We start from the raw sequence: 18,267 nt of genomic DNA on the forward strand, positions 1-18,267 counted from the left end.
CCCCCCTTTTTAAATCATTTTAAAAATATTAAGGAAGTGCATATTTTTTTGGTTGCCTGGGTAGTTCTGTGACACTTGACTCATGTCTGTGGGTGTCCATCACCAAGACACCATCTTCTCTACCCATTAGGTTGGCTGTTTCCCCTCCCCTTCTCCCCCTCCCCCTAGTTGATTTCCACTGAGTTTTCCTTCTCCCTGTGCACATGTGGGCTTACGGGTTCCAGTTTAACAGTGAGTACATGTGGTGTTTATTTTTCCATTATTGAGATAACTTTGCTTACGAGAATGGTCTCCAGTTCCATCCAGATTATTGCAAATGGCATTAATTCATCTTTTTTTATCCTTCCTTTTTAAGGTCATTGTATAAATATATATAATTTTATATATAATAAAATGTGTATAACACCTTTTGTTACTTATTCATCTTTTGGTGTACATTTGGGTAGCTTCTACCTTTTGGCTGTTGTGACTAATGCTGCTGTGAATGATGATGGGCATACAAATCTCACTTCAGATCCCTGCTTTCAGTCCTTTTGACATATACCTCAAACCCAGAAGTGAAAGTGCTGGGTCATATGGTAATTCGGTTTTTAATTTTGGGGGAATGATCATACTGTTTTCAGAGGCCTGTATCTTTTTAAAATTTTCTTTGTTTTCTTTCTTTTTTTTAAAGAGATGGTAGCTGTCTCAAATTCTTGGGGCCTCAAACAGTCCTCTCACCTATACCTCCTGAAATGCTGAGATTTTAGGTATGAGCCACTGTGCCTGGCTAGTGGCCTATTTCTTGATGGGGAAGTATAAATAATAGTTTTTCCTAGGGAATAATTTTGAAACCAGTTTTGTTTAACATTTTGTAAATATCTAAATGTGAAACTTTTGCCATTAGATCTTATTTGCATGTATAGGCAACAATTCACATAATATAAAATACAAGAACACCTCATGAGAGCGTGTGTGTATTTAGACAAAGTGTTTAAGAAGGCTCATTGTGGGCACATATGAGGGAGTTATACTTGGATATATACTTGTATATCCGAGTTATACTTAGTTCCCAATATCAGAAGAAATGCCCCTAGTTACCCCTAGTTACCTCTGTTAATACACACCCTCCACCTTCTACTTCAGGAAAATGTAGAGAACTTTGTGCCAGGGAACTTCATGCATCAGGGTCACACAGGTGTGCGAACTCATGGGGTTGTGCAGACGTGTGGATGTGTGGGGTCGCCCAGGTACACAGATCTGCAGGGTAACACAGGTGTATGGACCTGCAGGGTTGCACAGGTGTGCAGACATGCAGGACCCTCACAGGCACACGAACCTGTGAGCACAACTTCCTTCTCAGTTTTTCATTGCTCTACAGTGTGAGTGGGTGCCTGACTGTAGACTGGAGATCAGTGGTTCTCATCTGGGGTGAGTTTGCTCCCAGAAGATGCGTGACAATGTCCGGACACATGTTCGGTTGTTGCCCCTGAAGGGGAGCTACTGGCATCTAGTGAGGAAAGACCAGGGACGCTGCTGAGTGTGCTGCAGTGCACAGGACAGGTCACTAGCACTCAGGCTAAGAAGACCCGCTCTACCCAGTTGCCTTCTCAGCCTTGTCACTTGTATAAGTGGAGCTCTCCATGCCTGTCTTATACCAGCTGATGTGCCTCTTCAGTGCCTTCCACCTGAAATCCTTTTCCCTGCTTCTCTGATGTCAGAGCCCAGACACAATTTTACACAATATCTGCAAAATATCCTGTATGTGTTGGCCATCTCTTTGTAAAATTTTGTAACGAATATCTTGTAAATAAAGGATTTAGCTACAATTTCTCATTTTCCCTGTGTATAGCACCCTGTGTTTATGCTGAACCTGCTTTCTTGTCTAAGCCGTAAGAAATATGGTGAGGGTGAAGATAAAGGAAAGGGCTATATGTTACTCTGATCACTTCCCTCCCTGGAGCAGCACAGGCTGGAGGATCTATCCTGTGGAACCTGAAACATATCCAATTAGCTTCCTGGATGGGCTTTATTCTGTCATAGCTGGACCTACTTAAATTAGTCAGTCAGTATTGGTGATAAAACTATTGTTAACCTACTTAAAACCCAGTGTATCAGGCCGGGTACGGTGGCTCACGCCGATAATCCTAGCACTCTGGGGGGCCGAGGTGGGTGGATTGCCTGAGCTTAGGAGTTCAAGACCAATCTGAGCAAGAGCGAGACCCCATCTCTAAAAATAGCCAGGTGTTGTGGTGGGCACCTGTAGTCCCAGCTACTTGGGAGATTGAGGCAAGAGAATCACTTGAGCCCAGGAGTTTGAGGTTGTCGTGAGTTATGATGCTACACACTCTACCGAGGGTAACAAAGTGAGACTCTGTCTCAAAAAAAAAAAAAAAAGTATGTCCTGTGCACCAGGCTCAGTGCTTAACGCCAGTTAATCTCATCCAGTCCTCACTATGGTCCTGGAAGGAGGGTGAAGCTCTGAGAGGGTCATCGGCTCTACAGAGCAGAGCTGGAGTGCAAGCAAGATGTGTCTGGTCTCATAGCCTGTACTCAGCTGCCGCCTCTCTGCTTTGAGTGTCTGCCATGAGTATTCTCATCCTCTTCACGTTTGCTTCCCTTGTAGGTACACTACATCCTCCAGGAGGTGGTGATGGGCGGGATGGTGTTAGAAACAAATATGAATGAAATCGTGGCACAGATTGAATCTCAAAACAGGCTGGAGAAGTCGGAGGTGAGTAGGCAGCTGAGCCCCATTCTGGCTGGGGAGGGAAGTCTCGGGCAGAGGGAGGAGCATGTCTGTGTATTGGTTTCTGTCGCTGTGGAACTTTAAGAAATTTTTATACTCATCTTCTCTTCCTGGAGTCCATCGAAACTGAAAAGTTTGAAGGTCAGCTGTGAAAATTAAATAGGTAATGAGGTTTGAAATCTCAGGCTCTCAGGCTACAGGTATGAATGGAAAAGCCACATGGCAGAGGAAGGCAGACACCTTCTGGCTTAGGGAATTGTGGCCCATGTTTTTGGTTCATAATTTCTCCTTTCAAAGTTGCATATTCCGCAGAGGGACCCAGGACCTCCTTCTCTAATTCTAGTGTGGTTTCCTCGTTTCTGAGTCTGGGCATCTGGCAGCCATTTCTCATGGTGTCTTTCAGAGCCACCAGTTCCCTTATTTCCAGGCAACGTTATAAAAAGCTATAGTCGCGTTTGGGCTGGGTTTGGAAATAACCACTCAACCACATGGTACTGGGCTTGATGGAGACATTCACCTCTGTCCTATCCCTGAGGATTCTCCATTCCCTTCCTCAGCTTTACTAGGCAGCAGAGATTATAGACATTTGCTTTTACACACAGATATTTGCTTTTACGTACAGATATTTTGCACACAGAACAATGTACCTCTAATTATCTGAGTGTCTTAAAGAGGTTTTAGCTTTGTGTAACGGAACTTGAGCTTGCGAAACCAGGAATAATTCTTTCTTGAACAGTGGCAATCCTGCTGAAGAAGCTTTTCCAAACCATAGCTATTGTGGCAGTGATAACTCTTTTAGAAATGCAGGCTGGGAAGCTTCCAGGAATAGCGAGTCAGAGGCATGGGGGTTAGAAATGAGAAGTAGAGACTTAACTAGGTACGGGTGGATTTGGAGTTGGTATCCTGAAAGTCGTCAGTATGGGAAAGATGATTTTGAGAACATCTTGGTCAACTTTTTCCCATCTCTCCATGCTTGAGTAAGCCTGGAGGGTGAGAGTTGGCACAGACGTCTTCACTCTGTGCTTGGTTACCTCCTGTGTCTGTGGCACACCTGCCTCCCACATGGCTGTGCCTCCCAGCTTGTTGTGCACGACATCCCCAGAGCCAGCCCTTTTCTGTCTCAAATTGTTAGTGGGCAAGCAGCTCACTAGAGCTGTGAAGTTCCTGTTCCTTTTAAGAATTTCCTTGGGCTGGGCACGGTGATTCACACCTGTAATCCTAACACTCTGGGAGGCAAAAGCGGGTGGATTGCTTGAGCTCAAGAGTTTGAGTCCAGTCTGAGAAAAAATTGAGACCCTGTCTCTACTAAAACTAGAGGCATGAAAAAACTGAGGCAAGAGGATCGTTTGAGCCCGAGTTGAAGGTTGCTGTGAGCTGTGACACCATGGTACTCTACCCAGGGTGACAGCTTGAGACTCTTGTCTCAAAAAAAAAAAAAAGGAATTTCCCTGACTTTGCATTCATCAATGAATTTTCAGTCTCTGGAAAAAAGGAGGGTGACACTTAACGTGGTGTAATAATTAACATCTTTTGTGGCTTGGCGCCTATGGCTCAAGCGGCTAAGGCGCCAGCCACATACACTTGAGCTGACGGGTTCGAATCCAGCCCGAGCCCACCAAACAACAATGATGGCTGCAACCAAAAAATAGCTGGGCAATTGTGGCGGGCGCGTGTAATGCCAGTACACATTTACGGAGCACCTGCCATAAGCCAGGCACTGCCAGGCACTTGGGTGCTAAGGCTACGTGAGACACATCTGCCTTTGACAGGCTTGTTGGCTGGTGTGAGTGCCAGCTTCAGACCCAGTACCAAACCCCATCTGGAGACTGCTTTGTTTACATTCTTTGTTGAAGAACAAAGAGGAAAAATTAAAACTTCTGTTGTGTGTGGTCAGTTTTAAATTTTTCTAGGCCTCCCTTACCTGTTACTTTTTCATTTGGTTTTAGTTTTTTAGCATTAAGCACATGTCACTGAGAATTTGTCTCATACCCACCTCTTATTTCTCCTCAGGGTGGCCTTTCAGCAGCCCCTGCACGGGCTGTATCTGCCGTGAAAAATATCAACCTTCCTGAGATTCCTCGGAACATCAACATTGGTGATCTCAATATCAAAGTCCCCAACCTGTCCCAGTTTGTCTGAAGGTTCAGAGTTGGTCTGAATTGGTGTCCTTAAAACAAGCAAACCCAAGCAAGCCTGGAAACAGCCCATTCTGAGCCTTAGAAGATTCAAGCACTGAGCCCTGCACCTTCCTGTCTGGGAAAGATGTGTGGCATGGAGGGGGTTCATGTGGATACTGCCTGGGCGGGCTTGGTTCTCACATGCACAGCCAGGCCCTGCACCTTTACCTCTCACACACACCCACTTCCAGGGATTCAGGCCTGCATGGAGCAGGCCCCCTTGCATCCCAAAACCCCTACGAGGGCTGAGCACGTTCTCTGACTCGAGTCTCCATCCTGCCTGAGCACCACAAGCTTCTGAGCTCCTAGAGCATTTACTTGGTGGTGAGGTGCCCTTGTTAGAAAAGGGCCGGTCCTTGGGGAGTAGCAAGTAAGGGTAGGTTTCATTAGAACCAGAGTCACCTGCTGGCTCTACTAAAATCATTATACCCTTTGTTTACCACCACCTGCAGAATGTGTTCCCCTGTCATCACAGTTCTGTCCCCCCAGGTATTTATTTGCAGGATGCAATTCTGTCATAGACCTAGTTGTGCCTACCACAGTTCAACTGACAGGAGAGCACCCCACACACACACACGTGCAGGCTTGCTAGAGAAGTCCGCCATGTAGAGAGAGGCCCTGGGTCTGTGGAAGGTTAAAGCTGACAACATGGAATATCCCAGAATAACGACCCTTCCCAAGTTTAAAATACATTCTCCTCATGGGAGCAGAAGGTTCAGTTGCTGTATTATGAATTACTAGTCGCCTGCAAAGGAGACCCATGGCCACCTCACCCAGTTCCTGGGGGGAGCAGGAGAGCGTGAGCTGGGGTCACCCCTGTGGGGGCAGTGCCACCTCTTTCCTCCTGAACTTGGGCCCGTGTTCCCTCAGGTGATGTTCTCCCAGAGCTCTGGAGACCCATAAATGTTTACATGTGATGAGTTTCTTTTGTGGTTAATTTGGAGCTAAAACTGCTTCCCTACTTTCTGTGAGGCCATGGCTCAGGTGTGGTGCTGAGTTGTGCTGAGATTAGGGAGCCAAGAGGGTACCTCCCAGACCTGCTGGTGGAGACCAGACTGTCCTCAGACCCCAAGAGCCATCACAGAGTGAGTCAGAGAGCGTGCCCTCAGGGCCACGTTTCCTGCTTCTGAAAAGCTTCCTGTGGTCTGTGCCCATTGTTCCTTGACACCTCCTGTCCTCCTCAGTACCTCTGACAACCTCAGAGGTGGGTGGTTGGTAATCAGAAGTTAAGCCTCTCGGCTCATCCGCCTGTGGCTCAGCGGCTAGGGCACCAGCACATACACTGGGACTGGCAGGTTTGAACCCAGCCCGGGCCTGGCAAACAATAATGGCGACTACAACCAAAAAATAGCCAGGTGTTGTGGTAGTCCCAGCTACTTGGGAGGCTGAGGCAAGAGAATTGCTTAAGCCCAAGAGGTTGAGGTTGCTGTGAGCTGTGATGCTACAGCACTCTACCAAAGGTGACATAGAGACTCTGTCTCGAAAAAAGAAAAGAAAAAGTTAAGCCTCTCGTGTTGGAAGATGGAAACACAAGTGAATAGATCTGATGTCAAAACCTCTGATAGCATTCTTTTAAAGGTTTGGGGGTGTTTTTTGACATTTTTAGCACATTCACATTTTTTGTGGAATCAGAAAACGAGGACAGAAACAGTTTACATTTATAAGTTGGCATAAGCAAGATCTTGGAATAACCCTTACAACAGACATTCTTATTCTTATTTTGCAGGTAAAGAAGGTAGATCAGAAAGGTCAGGTAACCTGCTCCTAGGTCACACAGGACTAAGATTTGAGACTACCCAGTAGACTCCCTATAATCTCAGCACTGTGGGAGCCTTTCTTGGGCAATATAAGGAGACCTTATCTTTATTAAAAAAATTAAAAATTAGCCAGGTATAGTGGTGGGTGCCTGTGGTCCCAGTAACTCAGGACACCAAAGTGGGAGGATAGCTTAAGCCCAGAAAATTGAGGGTGCATTGAGCTAAGATGGCACCATTTGCATTCCAGCTTAGGTGATAGTGAGACCATGTCTTTTATTACCGTGTTTCCCTGAAAATAAGACAGTGTCTTATATTTATTTTTTCTCAAGAAGACACACTAAGGCTTATTTTCAGGGTATGTCTTAATTTTTAAGGTATTCCAGTCTTCCTTACTGCTCCCTGCTGAAATGCATGGCGTGGCTATGCAGATACCTACATAGCCACGCCCATCACTAGGTCTTATTATCGGGGTAGGGCTTATATTTAACAAATGCATAGAAATCCTGCTAGGGCTTATTTGGGGGGTAGGTCTTACTTTGGGGAGACACGGTAAAAGAAAAGAAAAACTGAGTCTCAAAGGGATTAAGTAAACTGATAAAAACAGGCTTGAGGACCAGGCGTGGTAGCTCCTGCCTTAATCCCAGTACTCTGAGACTGAGGCGGGTGGATTGCTTGAAGACAGGAGTTTGAGACTAGCCTAAGCAAGAGTAATACCCCATTTTTACAAAAAAAGAAAAAAGAATAGAAAAATTAGCTTAGTGGTGGGTATCTATAGTCCCAGCTACTGTACAGGCTGAAGCAGAAAAATAACTTGAGCCCAGGAGTTTGAACTTGCTGTGAGCTATGATCACACCATTGCACTCTAGTCAGGTGACCTGAGTGAGATTTTTGTCTTAAAAAAAAAAAAAAGGCTGGCTTTTCTAAGGTAATCAGCAGTGACCTCAATGCAGAGCATACAAGCTAAAGGGACCCTCTACATCCCTCCATTTTTAACTGACAAGCCAAAGCCCAAACTTCTATGTGGTAAGTTGAGAGTCACAGAGCTGCACCCTTTTTTCTAGTTCATTTGTTATGCGGTTTTACTGCAGGACATCGACACATGCCAGATATCCTGGGACAGTCTTTCACATATTTTGCCTGCCAGAAACCAGTGGTTTCCCAAATCACTGGTCCTATAGATTTAAAAGTGAGCATCCAGAAACAGCCCTCGCACTGCCTCTCAAAAGAGCATAAAGCTTCAACCTGGTTTCTTATTGGTCAGTGACCAGTTGGTGCTCCTGTACGTCAGCTAGCTTTCTAGCCTACTATCAGCAAAGTCATAAATATCTTTTAAAAAAAATAAAAGTTGGGGGTGGCACCTGTGGCTCAAAGGAGTGGGGCGCTGGCCCCATGTGCCAGAGGTGGTGGGTTCAAACCCAGCCTCCCACAAAAAAAAAAAAAAAAAATTTGGCCTGTTTTTTGGAGAATGGTATGGATTTTGCTGCTGAGAGATGTCAGTTATGAAAATAAGGGCTAGGTTTGAATTTACCCTGGGAGGCCTGGGACTCCTCAGTTTAAGGGTTTCCTGAGGTTATAGAGAATACTGGGTCTTTGGTGTTCACTGCCACTAACTAAAATCTAAAATTCTTCGATTACCCAGCTATGTTCCTGGTGAGAGTCATAGTCAATTCTAGGCTGTGAATATGGGAGAGACACTTGGCTGTGCTCACTACTGTTGGCTCTGTGAGCGTCTTTGATAGGGTCAGATGATTGAGACCCGGGAATCTGACTGCTGGCCTGGATTTGTGGGGCTGGAATGAGTGACTTTGTGATGGAATATTTAAAGGACAATAATCCATTTACCATCCCCTAGCTGAACACATCATGTCCTACTAGGCCATGCTCCACACAGCCTGTCTTCCTCTGGGCCTGGTTAGTGGCCCTGAGGAATATCATTGCCACACTGAGGACCAGGTCAGGGTATCCTGAATCCTCCCAAATCCCTGTGCATTCAGGCCTCTACCCTGTGTGAAGCCAGCTCTTCCCACCATCTCTGTCATCATGGAGCCAACTTAGCAATGCCTTCTTTCTGACCCCAGCTTCACCAGAAGAAAAACCAAGGGCATAGCCAAAACCAGGTTGCTGGTTGAATCTTCCCTTGTGGACCCTCTATAGTAGGGAGTTTCAGTGTGACCGTTTGTCCATGGCTTTCCAAATAGGATGCAGCTGTGATTAATTAGTCATGAAAATGAAGGTCAGGAGTATGACCTAGTCCAAGTGTTGCAATGGCCAAAAGGAAAAGCCCCTGAAGGATGAGGCCCAGAGGAGTTGCTGGTTCCCAGCAAATGTCCTAATTTTCAACCTCCCCAGTCTGCCCTACCATGGGGAGGATGCCCACCTCACAGTGTGGCAGTGGTTACCCTGGTCCACCTAAACTGCTAGCACAGGATGGGCCACTCACAGGTGGGTGAGCGGCTGTGCATAAAGTGGGAGCCACTCACCTGGAGGGTTCTATGTTCAGCAGAAGTTGTCAGGTGGGAAAACAGACCCTTTGGGGAAGTTGCTCTAAGAAAGTGATTAAATCCTTTCCACAAGTCTGTTGGAATGTTTCCTATTTTCAATTTTTCCTTTCAACAAAGGAAATACATTCACATAGTTCAAAACTGAGGAAAACAAAAGGCTGGTAAGCAGAAGACTCCCACCCTGTTTCCCTAAACACTGAGTCTCCATCCTTGGGAGCAACTAATGTTTACAATTTAAAGGATTAAGAAAGAAAGTCCCTGGATTTTTATTACCAAAACTGAGGGTGTATCTTCTGAGAGTGAAATGACGTTCCATTTGACATTGATGGTTGACCTAAACCCACCACTGTGGGTTTGCTCCAGGGAGGAGGGCTTCAGACCACCCTATAGAACTGTACTCTGACTTGGGATTGGCTGCCTTGTTTGGCCACGCCTCTTCCCACAGCACTCTGGCACCTGCATTTGGCTTTTTAGGTTATTTTCCTCTCCTATTAGGATGGGCTTTTTCAACTCACTGCTGTGTCTCCACTGCCATGAGCAGTGCCCGGTCTATACTGTTCCATAACTAGTGGGTGGGCAGAAGGCTGACAGTGCTGTCCACTCCCTGCCCCTCATAGCGTGTGCCTCCTGGGGTCCTGTGTGCAGCATTCTGGGATACAAACCCAAACAGTGGCACTGGGAGCAGGTGGTTCAGAGGGTCAGCCTGTGGAGGATGAGGGAGGAGAAAGGCAAAGTCGATGGTGGCAGGCTGGGCCCATGTAGCTGCAGCAGCCATGACGACGGGGCTCTGGAGAAAACAGGAGGATTGGGAGGGACAGTGGTAAGGAGTTTGAAGGGGGACGTGTGAGGTTGGAGTTGCCTGAGACAATCTTGGGGGCAGAAGTCTGTCAGTTAGCTGGGAAGCCGAGTGGGCAGGAGATGACATGAGTGTCCATACAGAAGTGACAGTTGGAGCCATGGGGGCAAGGACAAGAGGGTTGGGGCTGAGCTGTGAGCAAGTGAAGGGTGGAGGTCTAGATGGCAGAGCGGCTCTAGGCCTGCCACCCCCCAGTGAGAACTGTGCAGATGTCGCTCTGACCTCAATGTGGGACAGCGTCCAACCAAGCCTAAGTTGGTTGTCTAAGCATGAGAAGGAAGGGTACATCTCTCTCTGCAAAGTGTGGTCTGAATCTTTGGGAGATCAATCTCCTCCGTAGAAGGGGTCATCATATGGACTAGCTGAGGTCTAGTGTGGACCACTGGGCAGGTCAGCAGCAGAGTGACATAGAAGCTCAGTGGCTCCAGGATAGAGGGAAAGTCAGTGCCTGATGTTCATGTCCTGATGGCAGGTAGAGGGCAAGTGAGGTCAGCAGAACTGAGGTGGCCTCAGAGGTGGGCACTGCAGAGGGATGACAGGTTGCCCACCTCTGCATCCAGAGGCACCACTGGGTAAGGTTGTAGGAGCTCTGGGCTCCACAGAAAGCAAACCTCCCCTGAAGACCCGAAATGGCAATGTGGGTGGGGTGGGACCAAAGGGGAGGAGGGAAATGCAGCATTTGGCCAAGCAGGGCGAGCAGGGCCTGTCACTTGGCACTTCCTGTGAGAAATGGGATCTTTGGGCCTTAAGAGCCAACCTTAAGGTTTTTCTTTAATTCTGACATAAGCCTGGCCTCCTGAGTTGCTTGGGGACAGGGATGCCCTTTGCCCCCAGCCTCTAAGCACTGGACATCAACTATAAGAGGGGGAGCTGGAGATTGTCATCCGGCTGCTGAGGGTGCCCTGCGCAAACCTGTGTGAGAAAAGAAAGCACAGGTAAAGAGCTGGGCATGATGGCTCACGCCTGTGACCCCAGAGCACCTGGGAGCCTGAGGTGAGAGGATCTCTTGAGCTTAGGAGTTTGAGACCAGCCTGAGAAAGAGTCAGACCCTGTCTCTACTGAAAATAGAAAGGTGGTGTGGTGTTGTGGCTGGCGCCTGTAGTCCCAGCTACTTGGGAGGGCGAGGCAGGAGGATCACTTGAACTCAACAGTTGGAGGTTGCTGTGAGCTATGATGCTACGGCACTCTACCTAGGGCAACAGAGTGAGACTCTGTCCCAAATAAAATAAATACAAATAAAGTGACAGAAGGGAGTTCCAGGGACAATTTTCAGATGGGTCCATAGGTCCCCAGACTGAGGTGAAACCCAAGATATGTACCAACTAGTGAGTCCAGGTCCTGGGCTGTAGGCATCTGACTGGGGGATTTGGTGGCTCCTAGAACCCCTGCCTCCCTGAAGCTGCTGCGGGTCAGTCCTCTACTGGCCTGGGAAAGGCCTCCCCACCTCAACACTGGGGTGACAGGGACAGGAGCCTTCTCAGCTTCACCTCTGGACTCTCACCTGTTGGCAGCAAAACTGGGAGCCAAGAGATAGCCACAGCCCAGTGTACTCCTGGCTGCTGGGATCACACCTTTGCCCTGGGCAGCCTGGGGTAAAGCGTTCCCAGCCTCTTGGTTTGGGGCACTTGGTGCTAGATGCCCTCCCTTTCCCCTCGCCAGCCCTCTGAGTGGCCTCCCCGTTAGGTGTGTGTGGCCCCAGCTGCAAGCCAAAGGTAGCACCAACATCACGGTCCAGGAAGCTATCCTTTCTTGATCCTTTCTAGTTGGGGAAGTGCTGAGACAGCTTTTCTGGGACTGTGGTACAGCTGGACCTGCCCCCTTACAGGTACTAGTTCCTTGGGAGTGTTTTCAACTGAGGCCCCTCCTGACTTCTTAGCCTTTTTCTGCCTCTTCTGCACCAACTGGGCCCTCCTTTGGCCTAATAGCTCCCACCATCCTGGCCTGTTTAAAGTGCACAGTGCATTTCAGGGCCAGGTTCAAATTCTGTTCCAAACAGGAGGGAGTGGCGGTAATGCTGTCTGGTATTAGCCTGAGCCTGGCACCAGCCTGAGCCTGGCACGGGCTGGCAGCTTCAAGAGGCCTCCCTGTCAGGCCCCTCTCTGCTGACCCTTCTTGCCAGGCCACCCCATTTCTAGCCCCCACCCAGTCCTGCCCAGCTGCTCCAATTCCCTCGGCCCCAGAGAGGCTACAGATCCTCTCTGCAGGTCAGCAAGCTCCCCTGGTCTCCACATGTGAAGGTGGCTTCTTTGCTTTGGGCCCACAGTCCCTAGCTGTGTCAGTGGTTGGGGCCTAGGCCATCCCTTCCCCCCGGCCCAAATCTTGACAAGGCTGCTGCCTGGCAGCCCATATCTCAACACCTCCAACCTGCCCTTGCCTGGATGCACAGCCTCTCAGCTGTTCCTACCCCCCTCCCCCATCTCCCCATCCCCTGTCATGTCTCCTTATGGCCCAGGTCATCCCTCAGCCAGAGTGAACCTTCTAACACATTGGTCAGACCACTTCTCTGCCTTCCCAAAGCTTCTTGCCTGCCTGAGAAAGAAATACAGGGCCCTACTTAGCCAGCCCCTCCTGCCTCCTGTCCTCATCTTGTGCCACCCTTTGCCTCCCTCTCTCCTCCAGCCACACCAGCCTTCATGTAGATCCTAGAACAGGCTAAATCCCATCTGGGCCTTTGCCCTGCCTGCCCTTCTTCAGGTCTCCTTATGCCTCTCATTCAGGCATCCCTGTCAGAGAACGTCCCTATTGGCTTGGTTGAAATAGCCAGTTGTCCCCAGTCACGTCCTATCCTTTCCCCTACTTTGTCCTTGGTGGGACTTGTCAGCTGATGTGACAGCATACGTGCTGCCAGCTGTCTTTTCGAAACTTTTTGCAGCCACATTGGTGGTCCTAGCACAGTGCCTGACCCATGTTAGGCCATTAGTAAACAAATAATATTCAGCAGATAAATGAATGCTACTTTTCTGTGTCCCTCTCAACGTACCTGCACACTCAACTCAGCCTCGAGGGCCGTAGCAGTATGAGGCAGGAGCTGTAGGGCCTGGCTTCTAGATCACTTATGTGACCCTGAGCAAGCCACTTAGCTGCCTACAACCAGGTATTAGGAGGAGTGTATGAGAAAAGCTTCACTATACAGGTGCGAAGTCCTGGAGACAACACGGACTTAGCCTGAATCATAGCTGCCTTACTTCCAGTTCTGTGACCTTGAGCAACATAACTAACCTCCCTGTGCCTCTGTTTCCTCATCTCTCAAGTGGGACTAAGACAGCTCCCTTGCATCAGTCAGCCCTCTTAGTTGCAAACAACAGAACTGACTGAGAAGTGGCATTTATCAAAAGAGTATAGGGGCTCTTGTGGACTCATGGCAGGTGGGAAGCCTTAAAGCAGGCTGGCCAGGCCACAGGCAAACACGAGTTCTCTAAGAGGCACTGCCAGCACTGGGCCCCAGCCCTGCTGCCTTCTCCTTAAGAGATGCACTCCTAGTGAGTGCCTGAGCCTGGAAAGCTGGGGCCACAGGCAGAGCCTTCAGGCCAGGAAGCAGAGGAAAGCTGCCCGGGTCACACAGTGAGGAGCTTGCCCAACAGGGAAGAGACAGGAACAGCTGCTCTCAATATCTCTTGTGCAGATGCTGTCATGAGGATTAGGAGTTAATCTAGACTCTCTTGCACAGCTGGCAGGACACCTGGGAAATTGGTAGAAACCACCAGTGGAGTTACCAGACACTATGACTCAGGGGGTGCCAAGTGAGTCCGTGTCCACAGCTGACATAAACAAGATGTCCCTAGCATCATGCATCCTCCCCACAAACGGGACACTCCCCAAATACCCTCCAACAGTGGGTGGTGTAGAGAAGGAAGTGCAGCCGAGAAGTACCCAGCTGTGATGGAGGACAGATTGCAGAGGCCCTGGGCACAGACCAGGCACACAGCCTGGAGGCTGTATGATTTGATCTACCGGAACGTAAAGTAGGCATTAGCTTTCTGGTATTAGATGTCAGGGTAGTGGTGCCCCTTAGAAGGGCAGAGACACCGGGAGGCATAGGTAGAGTTTCTGGGGTGTGGGGAGTGCTCACTCTCTCCATCTGGGTGCTGATATCACTGGAGTGTTCTCTTTGTGAAGCTCTGTTGAGTTCTTCACTTTGGACTTTGCCTTGTTCTCTAGGCACATAACATAACATGCATGTTAAGGCCAGTGTGGTGGCGCATGCCTGTAATTCTAGCACTCTGAGAAGCTGAGGTGAGGAGGTGCAAACTCAGGAGTTCAAGACCAGCCTGAGCAAGAGTAAGACCTTGTCTCTACTAAAAATAGAAAAACTAGCTGGATGTCGTGGCAGGTGCTTGTAGTCCCAGCTACTGAACTGCTGTGAACTATGATGCCATGGCCCTCTACCCAGAGTGACTGAGTAAGACTCTGTCTCAAAAAACAAGAATAAAAATAAATAAGAAATAACATACAGATATAAGGCAGGAAAAGAATTAGTCTGTGGGAAATGTTGAATAGTTCCTGGTGCGTGGCGTGAGCTGAATGATGTAAGGTCATTGTCTCGTTGTCCTTGTCACTTGCTATTCTCTCCCCTACCTTCCAGACCTGCTTCCCTCTCCTCCTGAGGCTGGAAGAAGCAGATAGGTTCTCAGCCCTCTAACCCTTACGGTTGATAGATAGGTGCCCTAGCTCCAGGGATTTTGAGGCCATTCATGTGCCCCTATGCTTTACTGTCCCCAGAGAGATGGGGAAAGGCCTCTAAGAGGAGTCTGCCAGCTCAGTGGGTCACATGATAGTGGGCCAGCACTGTAGACCTGGAAGTGGAGGGGTGAGAGATGGGCCCGGGGGCTGAGGGCAAGAAGGGAGTAGGGTGGGGTGGGGGATGCTGAGGCCTCTGGGGAGGCAGGCCAGTGAGTGGTCTGTCTGTGAGGTAGGAGAGCAGTTATTTTTCCATTTTTACACTTGATTTCAGTGTAGAGAATGGATGAGAAAGGAGAAGAAATAAAAATTCTCAGTCCCAGAAGGGAGACTTTTGGTGGTAGCCTAGACCAGGTTAGGGCAGGACAGAGGTGATGGAGAGAGGTGGAGGATTGTTGGGACACCCTGGGGCCTGAATGGACAGAATTTAGGGACTGTCATGGGGCTGGGAGTGAGGCACACAGGAGAAAGGGGCAGGAGGTGCCCAAGGTCTTGGCAGCTGCATGGATGATAGAGCCCTGCTCTGGGTTGGGCGTGGTGGGAGAAATAAGATGAGGTACAACTGGAGTTTGGGGAGCAGAGGGAGAAGAGAAGTGCCCAGACCCAGCAGGCAGCTCAGTTCAGGAAGGAGAGACCATCAGAGAATGGGAGGTCACACAAGACTCCAGAGGGGAGCCGCATCTACAGGGACATCTACAATGGACACCTGGAGAGGCTGCCTAATTTAAGCAGCATATTCAGAGGAGAGGTTGAGATTAAGAGAGTGGGGGCCCAATCGGAGTTGGGAGAGACTGTCGGGTGGATGCACAGAGTGAGCTGTGGGCAGACCAGGTAGAGATTGTGGCCTGGTGGCTTAGCTAGTCCCTATTTCCAAAAGCAATGTGTGGCTCCCACTTAACAGATGCTGGAGAATGGAGGACTCTGGCTTGTGGGGAGGAAGCAGCTCAGCCTGAGGCAATGTGCCTGGGACAAGATGCAATATCTGCAGGGCCTCCCACAGGTGGGTGGGGCTGAGGAACAGCAAGGACAGTGAAGCAGCTGTGTGGCATTATTATTGCCAGAAACTTTCATTGCCCCTCTGGGGGAGTACAGCACTGCCAGCTCCCTGGCTATCAGGCTTGGCCATGGGACGTACTTTGGTCAGTGACACATGAACATAGCTGAGGTGTGGGATCATGGCATCATGCTGCAGGGTCACTGTTGTCTCTGCCAGGAAACAGGGCTGCTCCTTCCAGCTGGGTCTGGGAGTGCAGGTGACTTGGCACAGTGCAGCGGATAGCCCATGAGGGAGGGGGCGTGGCTGTGAGCCCTTTGCAACATAACTTGGCCTCAGCTGACAGGTACAGCAGCATAGATTTGAAGTGCTGACTATGCAGCAGGCGAATGTTGGGAAGTTTAGATGGATTAACTCAGTTAATCCTGAACCACTTTTGGAGAGAGAACAGCCAGACAAAACAGAGTACACAGAATGTGTGTGATTCCATTTATATGAAAATCTAGAAAATGCAAAGTAATCTATAGTGACAGATGACCAGTGGCTGCCTGGGAATGGAGTGGGGAAAAGAGGAGCAGAGAGAGGGATGACAAAGGGGCCCAAGGAAACTTTTGAGGTGACAGAACAGTATCTTAATTGTGGACATGGTTTAGTAGGACTTGGAAACCTGAAATATGTGCAATTTATTGTAGGCCAAGTACATCTCAATAACAATATTTTTTAAAAAAACCAACTCTATAATAATAGAATTCTAGGCTGGGGGCAGTGGCTCATGCTGTAATCCCAACACTTTGGGAGGCTGAAGCAGAAGGATGGCTTGAGCCCAGGAGTTTGAGACCAGCCTGGACAACATAGCAAGACCCCATCTCTAAAGAAAATGAAAAAGTTTTGTAGACATGGTGATGTACACCTATGGTCCCAGCTGCTCAGAAAGCCTGTGCAGTGGAGATGTGATGCTGGGGTGCTAGTGGGCACCTCTTCCCAGCTCCACCTTCTGTGGTAGCTGCAGATTTGACAGGATAGGATGATTTACGCCATCAAAACTGGCAAATGAGGTGGGGCACGGTGGCTCACACCTGTAATCTCAACACTCTGAGAAGCCAAGGTGGATTGCCTGAGCTCACAGGTTCGCATCTAGCCTGAGCAAGAGTGAGACCCCCATCTCTAAAAACAGCAAAACAGCAGGGCATTGTTGCCAACGCCTATAGTCCCAGCTACTTGGGAGGCTGAGGCAAGAGAATCACTTGAGACCAAGAGCTTGAGGTTGCTGTGAGCTAGGATGCCACGACGTGCTGAGGGCGACAAAGTGAGACTCTGTCTCAAAACAAAAACAAACAAAAAAGAAAAACTGGCAAATGTCTGGCAACGTGGGTGGATTGTCTGAGCTCAGGAGTTAAATCAAGATACCCAGGACAACAGAGTGAGACTCTATCACAAAAAAACAAAACAACAACAACAAAAAAAAAACTAGCAAATGCTGAAGTCAAAATTAACCCCTTGTGCCTACTTCTTGCCAATTGTTCAACATTTTTGTCATTGGGTCACTCAGTCTTAGGGTCTTGGGCCAGGGAGAGGAGGCTTAGGGCTGGAGCCGGAGGAGGAGCAAGTAGGGCCAGAGGCTGTGAGGCTCAGGGCAGCCTGTGATAAGGATGATGACATGGACAAAGTACTATTACAATACTCTCTGCAGATGAGGAAACCAAGGCACAGAAAAGTCACATACCCAGGGTCACTCTGCTAGTAAGTGCCTTAGCCAGAATGCAAAGCCTGACCTTAACCTGCTGGGCACACTCTCGTACCCCACCCCACCCCATGCCAGTGTTAGAGTCAGGTTCAGGCCTAATCATCCCTGAGATCTCAGCCAGGTACCGACCCCAGCCCCTCAGGAGCCTGTCGTGGGCTTCATTCAATGACTACCCAGTCCGTGGCCCCTCTGCTCCTAGATGCAGCTAGTTCTGGAGGCTATCTTTTGTGCACATCTGAGTGTGGGAGAGGCAAGAGCAAGTGGACCACTCTGCAGGGTTCCTAGGAGTGTGGGCTGATTTGGGTTGGTGGAGCCCCCAGTCTTCCAGGGCTCTGAAGAAGAGAATGCCAGGAATGCCATCCAGCCCTACTAGCCCCACCAGCCCTCCTGCCCTGGCAGCTGCCTTGGCCTGGGCCTGGCTGAGGCTCAGTGTTGACTGGTACTCTTGGATCCTGCCCCAGAGGACAGAGGAAAGGGGAGTCACTCCAGATCCAGAGAAAGGCTGGTGTCCTGATAGGGGAAGGGGAGGCAGTTGGAGTCAACCTTGTCCATGTCATCTAGCCCTACTTGCTCCACCTCCAGCTCCAGCCCTAAGCCTCCTCTCCCTGGCCCAAGACCCTAAAACTGAGTGACCCAATGACAACTGTGTCCTGAGGATTTGAACAATTTGGGGACATGGAAGTGACAACGACATCTGTAAAAGGCCAACCCAACTGTCAATGGGTAGGAGGTCCATCAAGGAGGCTGGAGTGGCCCATGAGGAGTCACCAAGGGCATTCCCCAGGCAGGATTCAGGGACCGGGGTTCTGGGTGCTGAGTTGAGCAGAACAGGG

At 49.2% G+C, this 18,267-nt stretch overlaps 1 protein-coding gene across 1 annotated transcript in view; it reads left to right on the forward strand.

Annotated features, from left to right (window-relative positions):
• Positions 1-5,825, forward strand: part of LOC105886897 (AP-3 complex subunit sigma-2) — a 59,390-nt gene extending 53,565 nt beyond the window's left edge. The window contains exons 5-6 of the mRNA XM_012804525.2: positions 2,606-2,713; positions 4,739-5,825. Coding sequence (XP_012659979.1) covers positions 2,606-2,713; positions 4,739-4,867 — 237 coding nt within the window. The 3' untranslated portion in view covers positions 4,868-5,825. The remainder of the gene's footprint in view (positions 1-2,605; positions 2,714-4,738) is intronic.
• Positions 5,826-18,267: the final 12,442 nt, after the last annotated feature.

This window comes from Otolemur garnettii, unplaced genomic scaffold (genome assembly GCF_000181295.1).
Source record: "Otolemur garnettii isolate 467f Iridium unplaced genomic scaffold, OtoGar3 scaffold00029, whole genome shotgun sequence".
Lineage (NCBI taxonomy): Eukaryota > Metazoa > Chordata > Mammalia > Primates > Galagidae > Otolemur > Otolemur garnettii.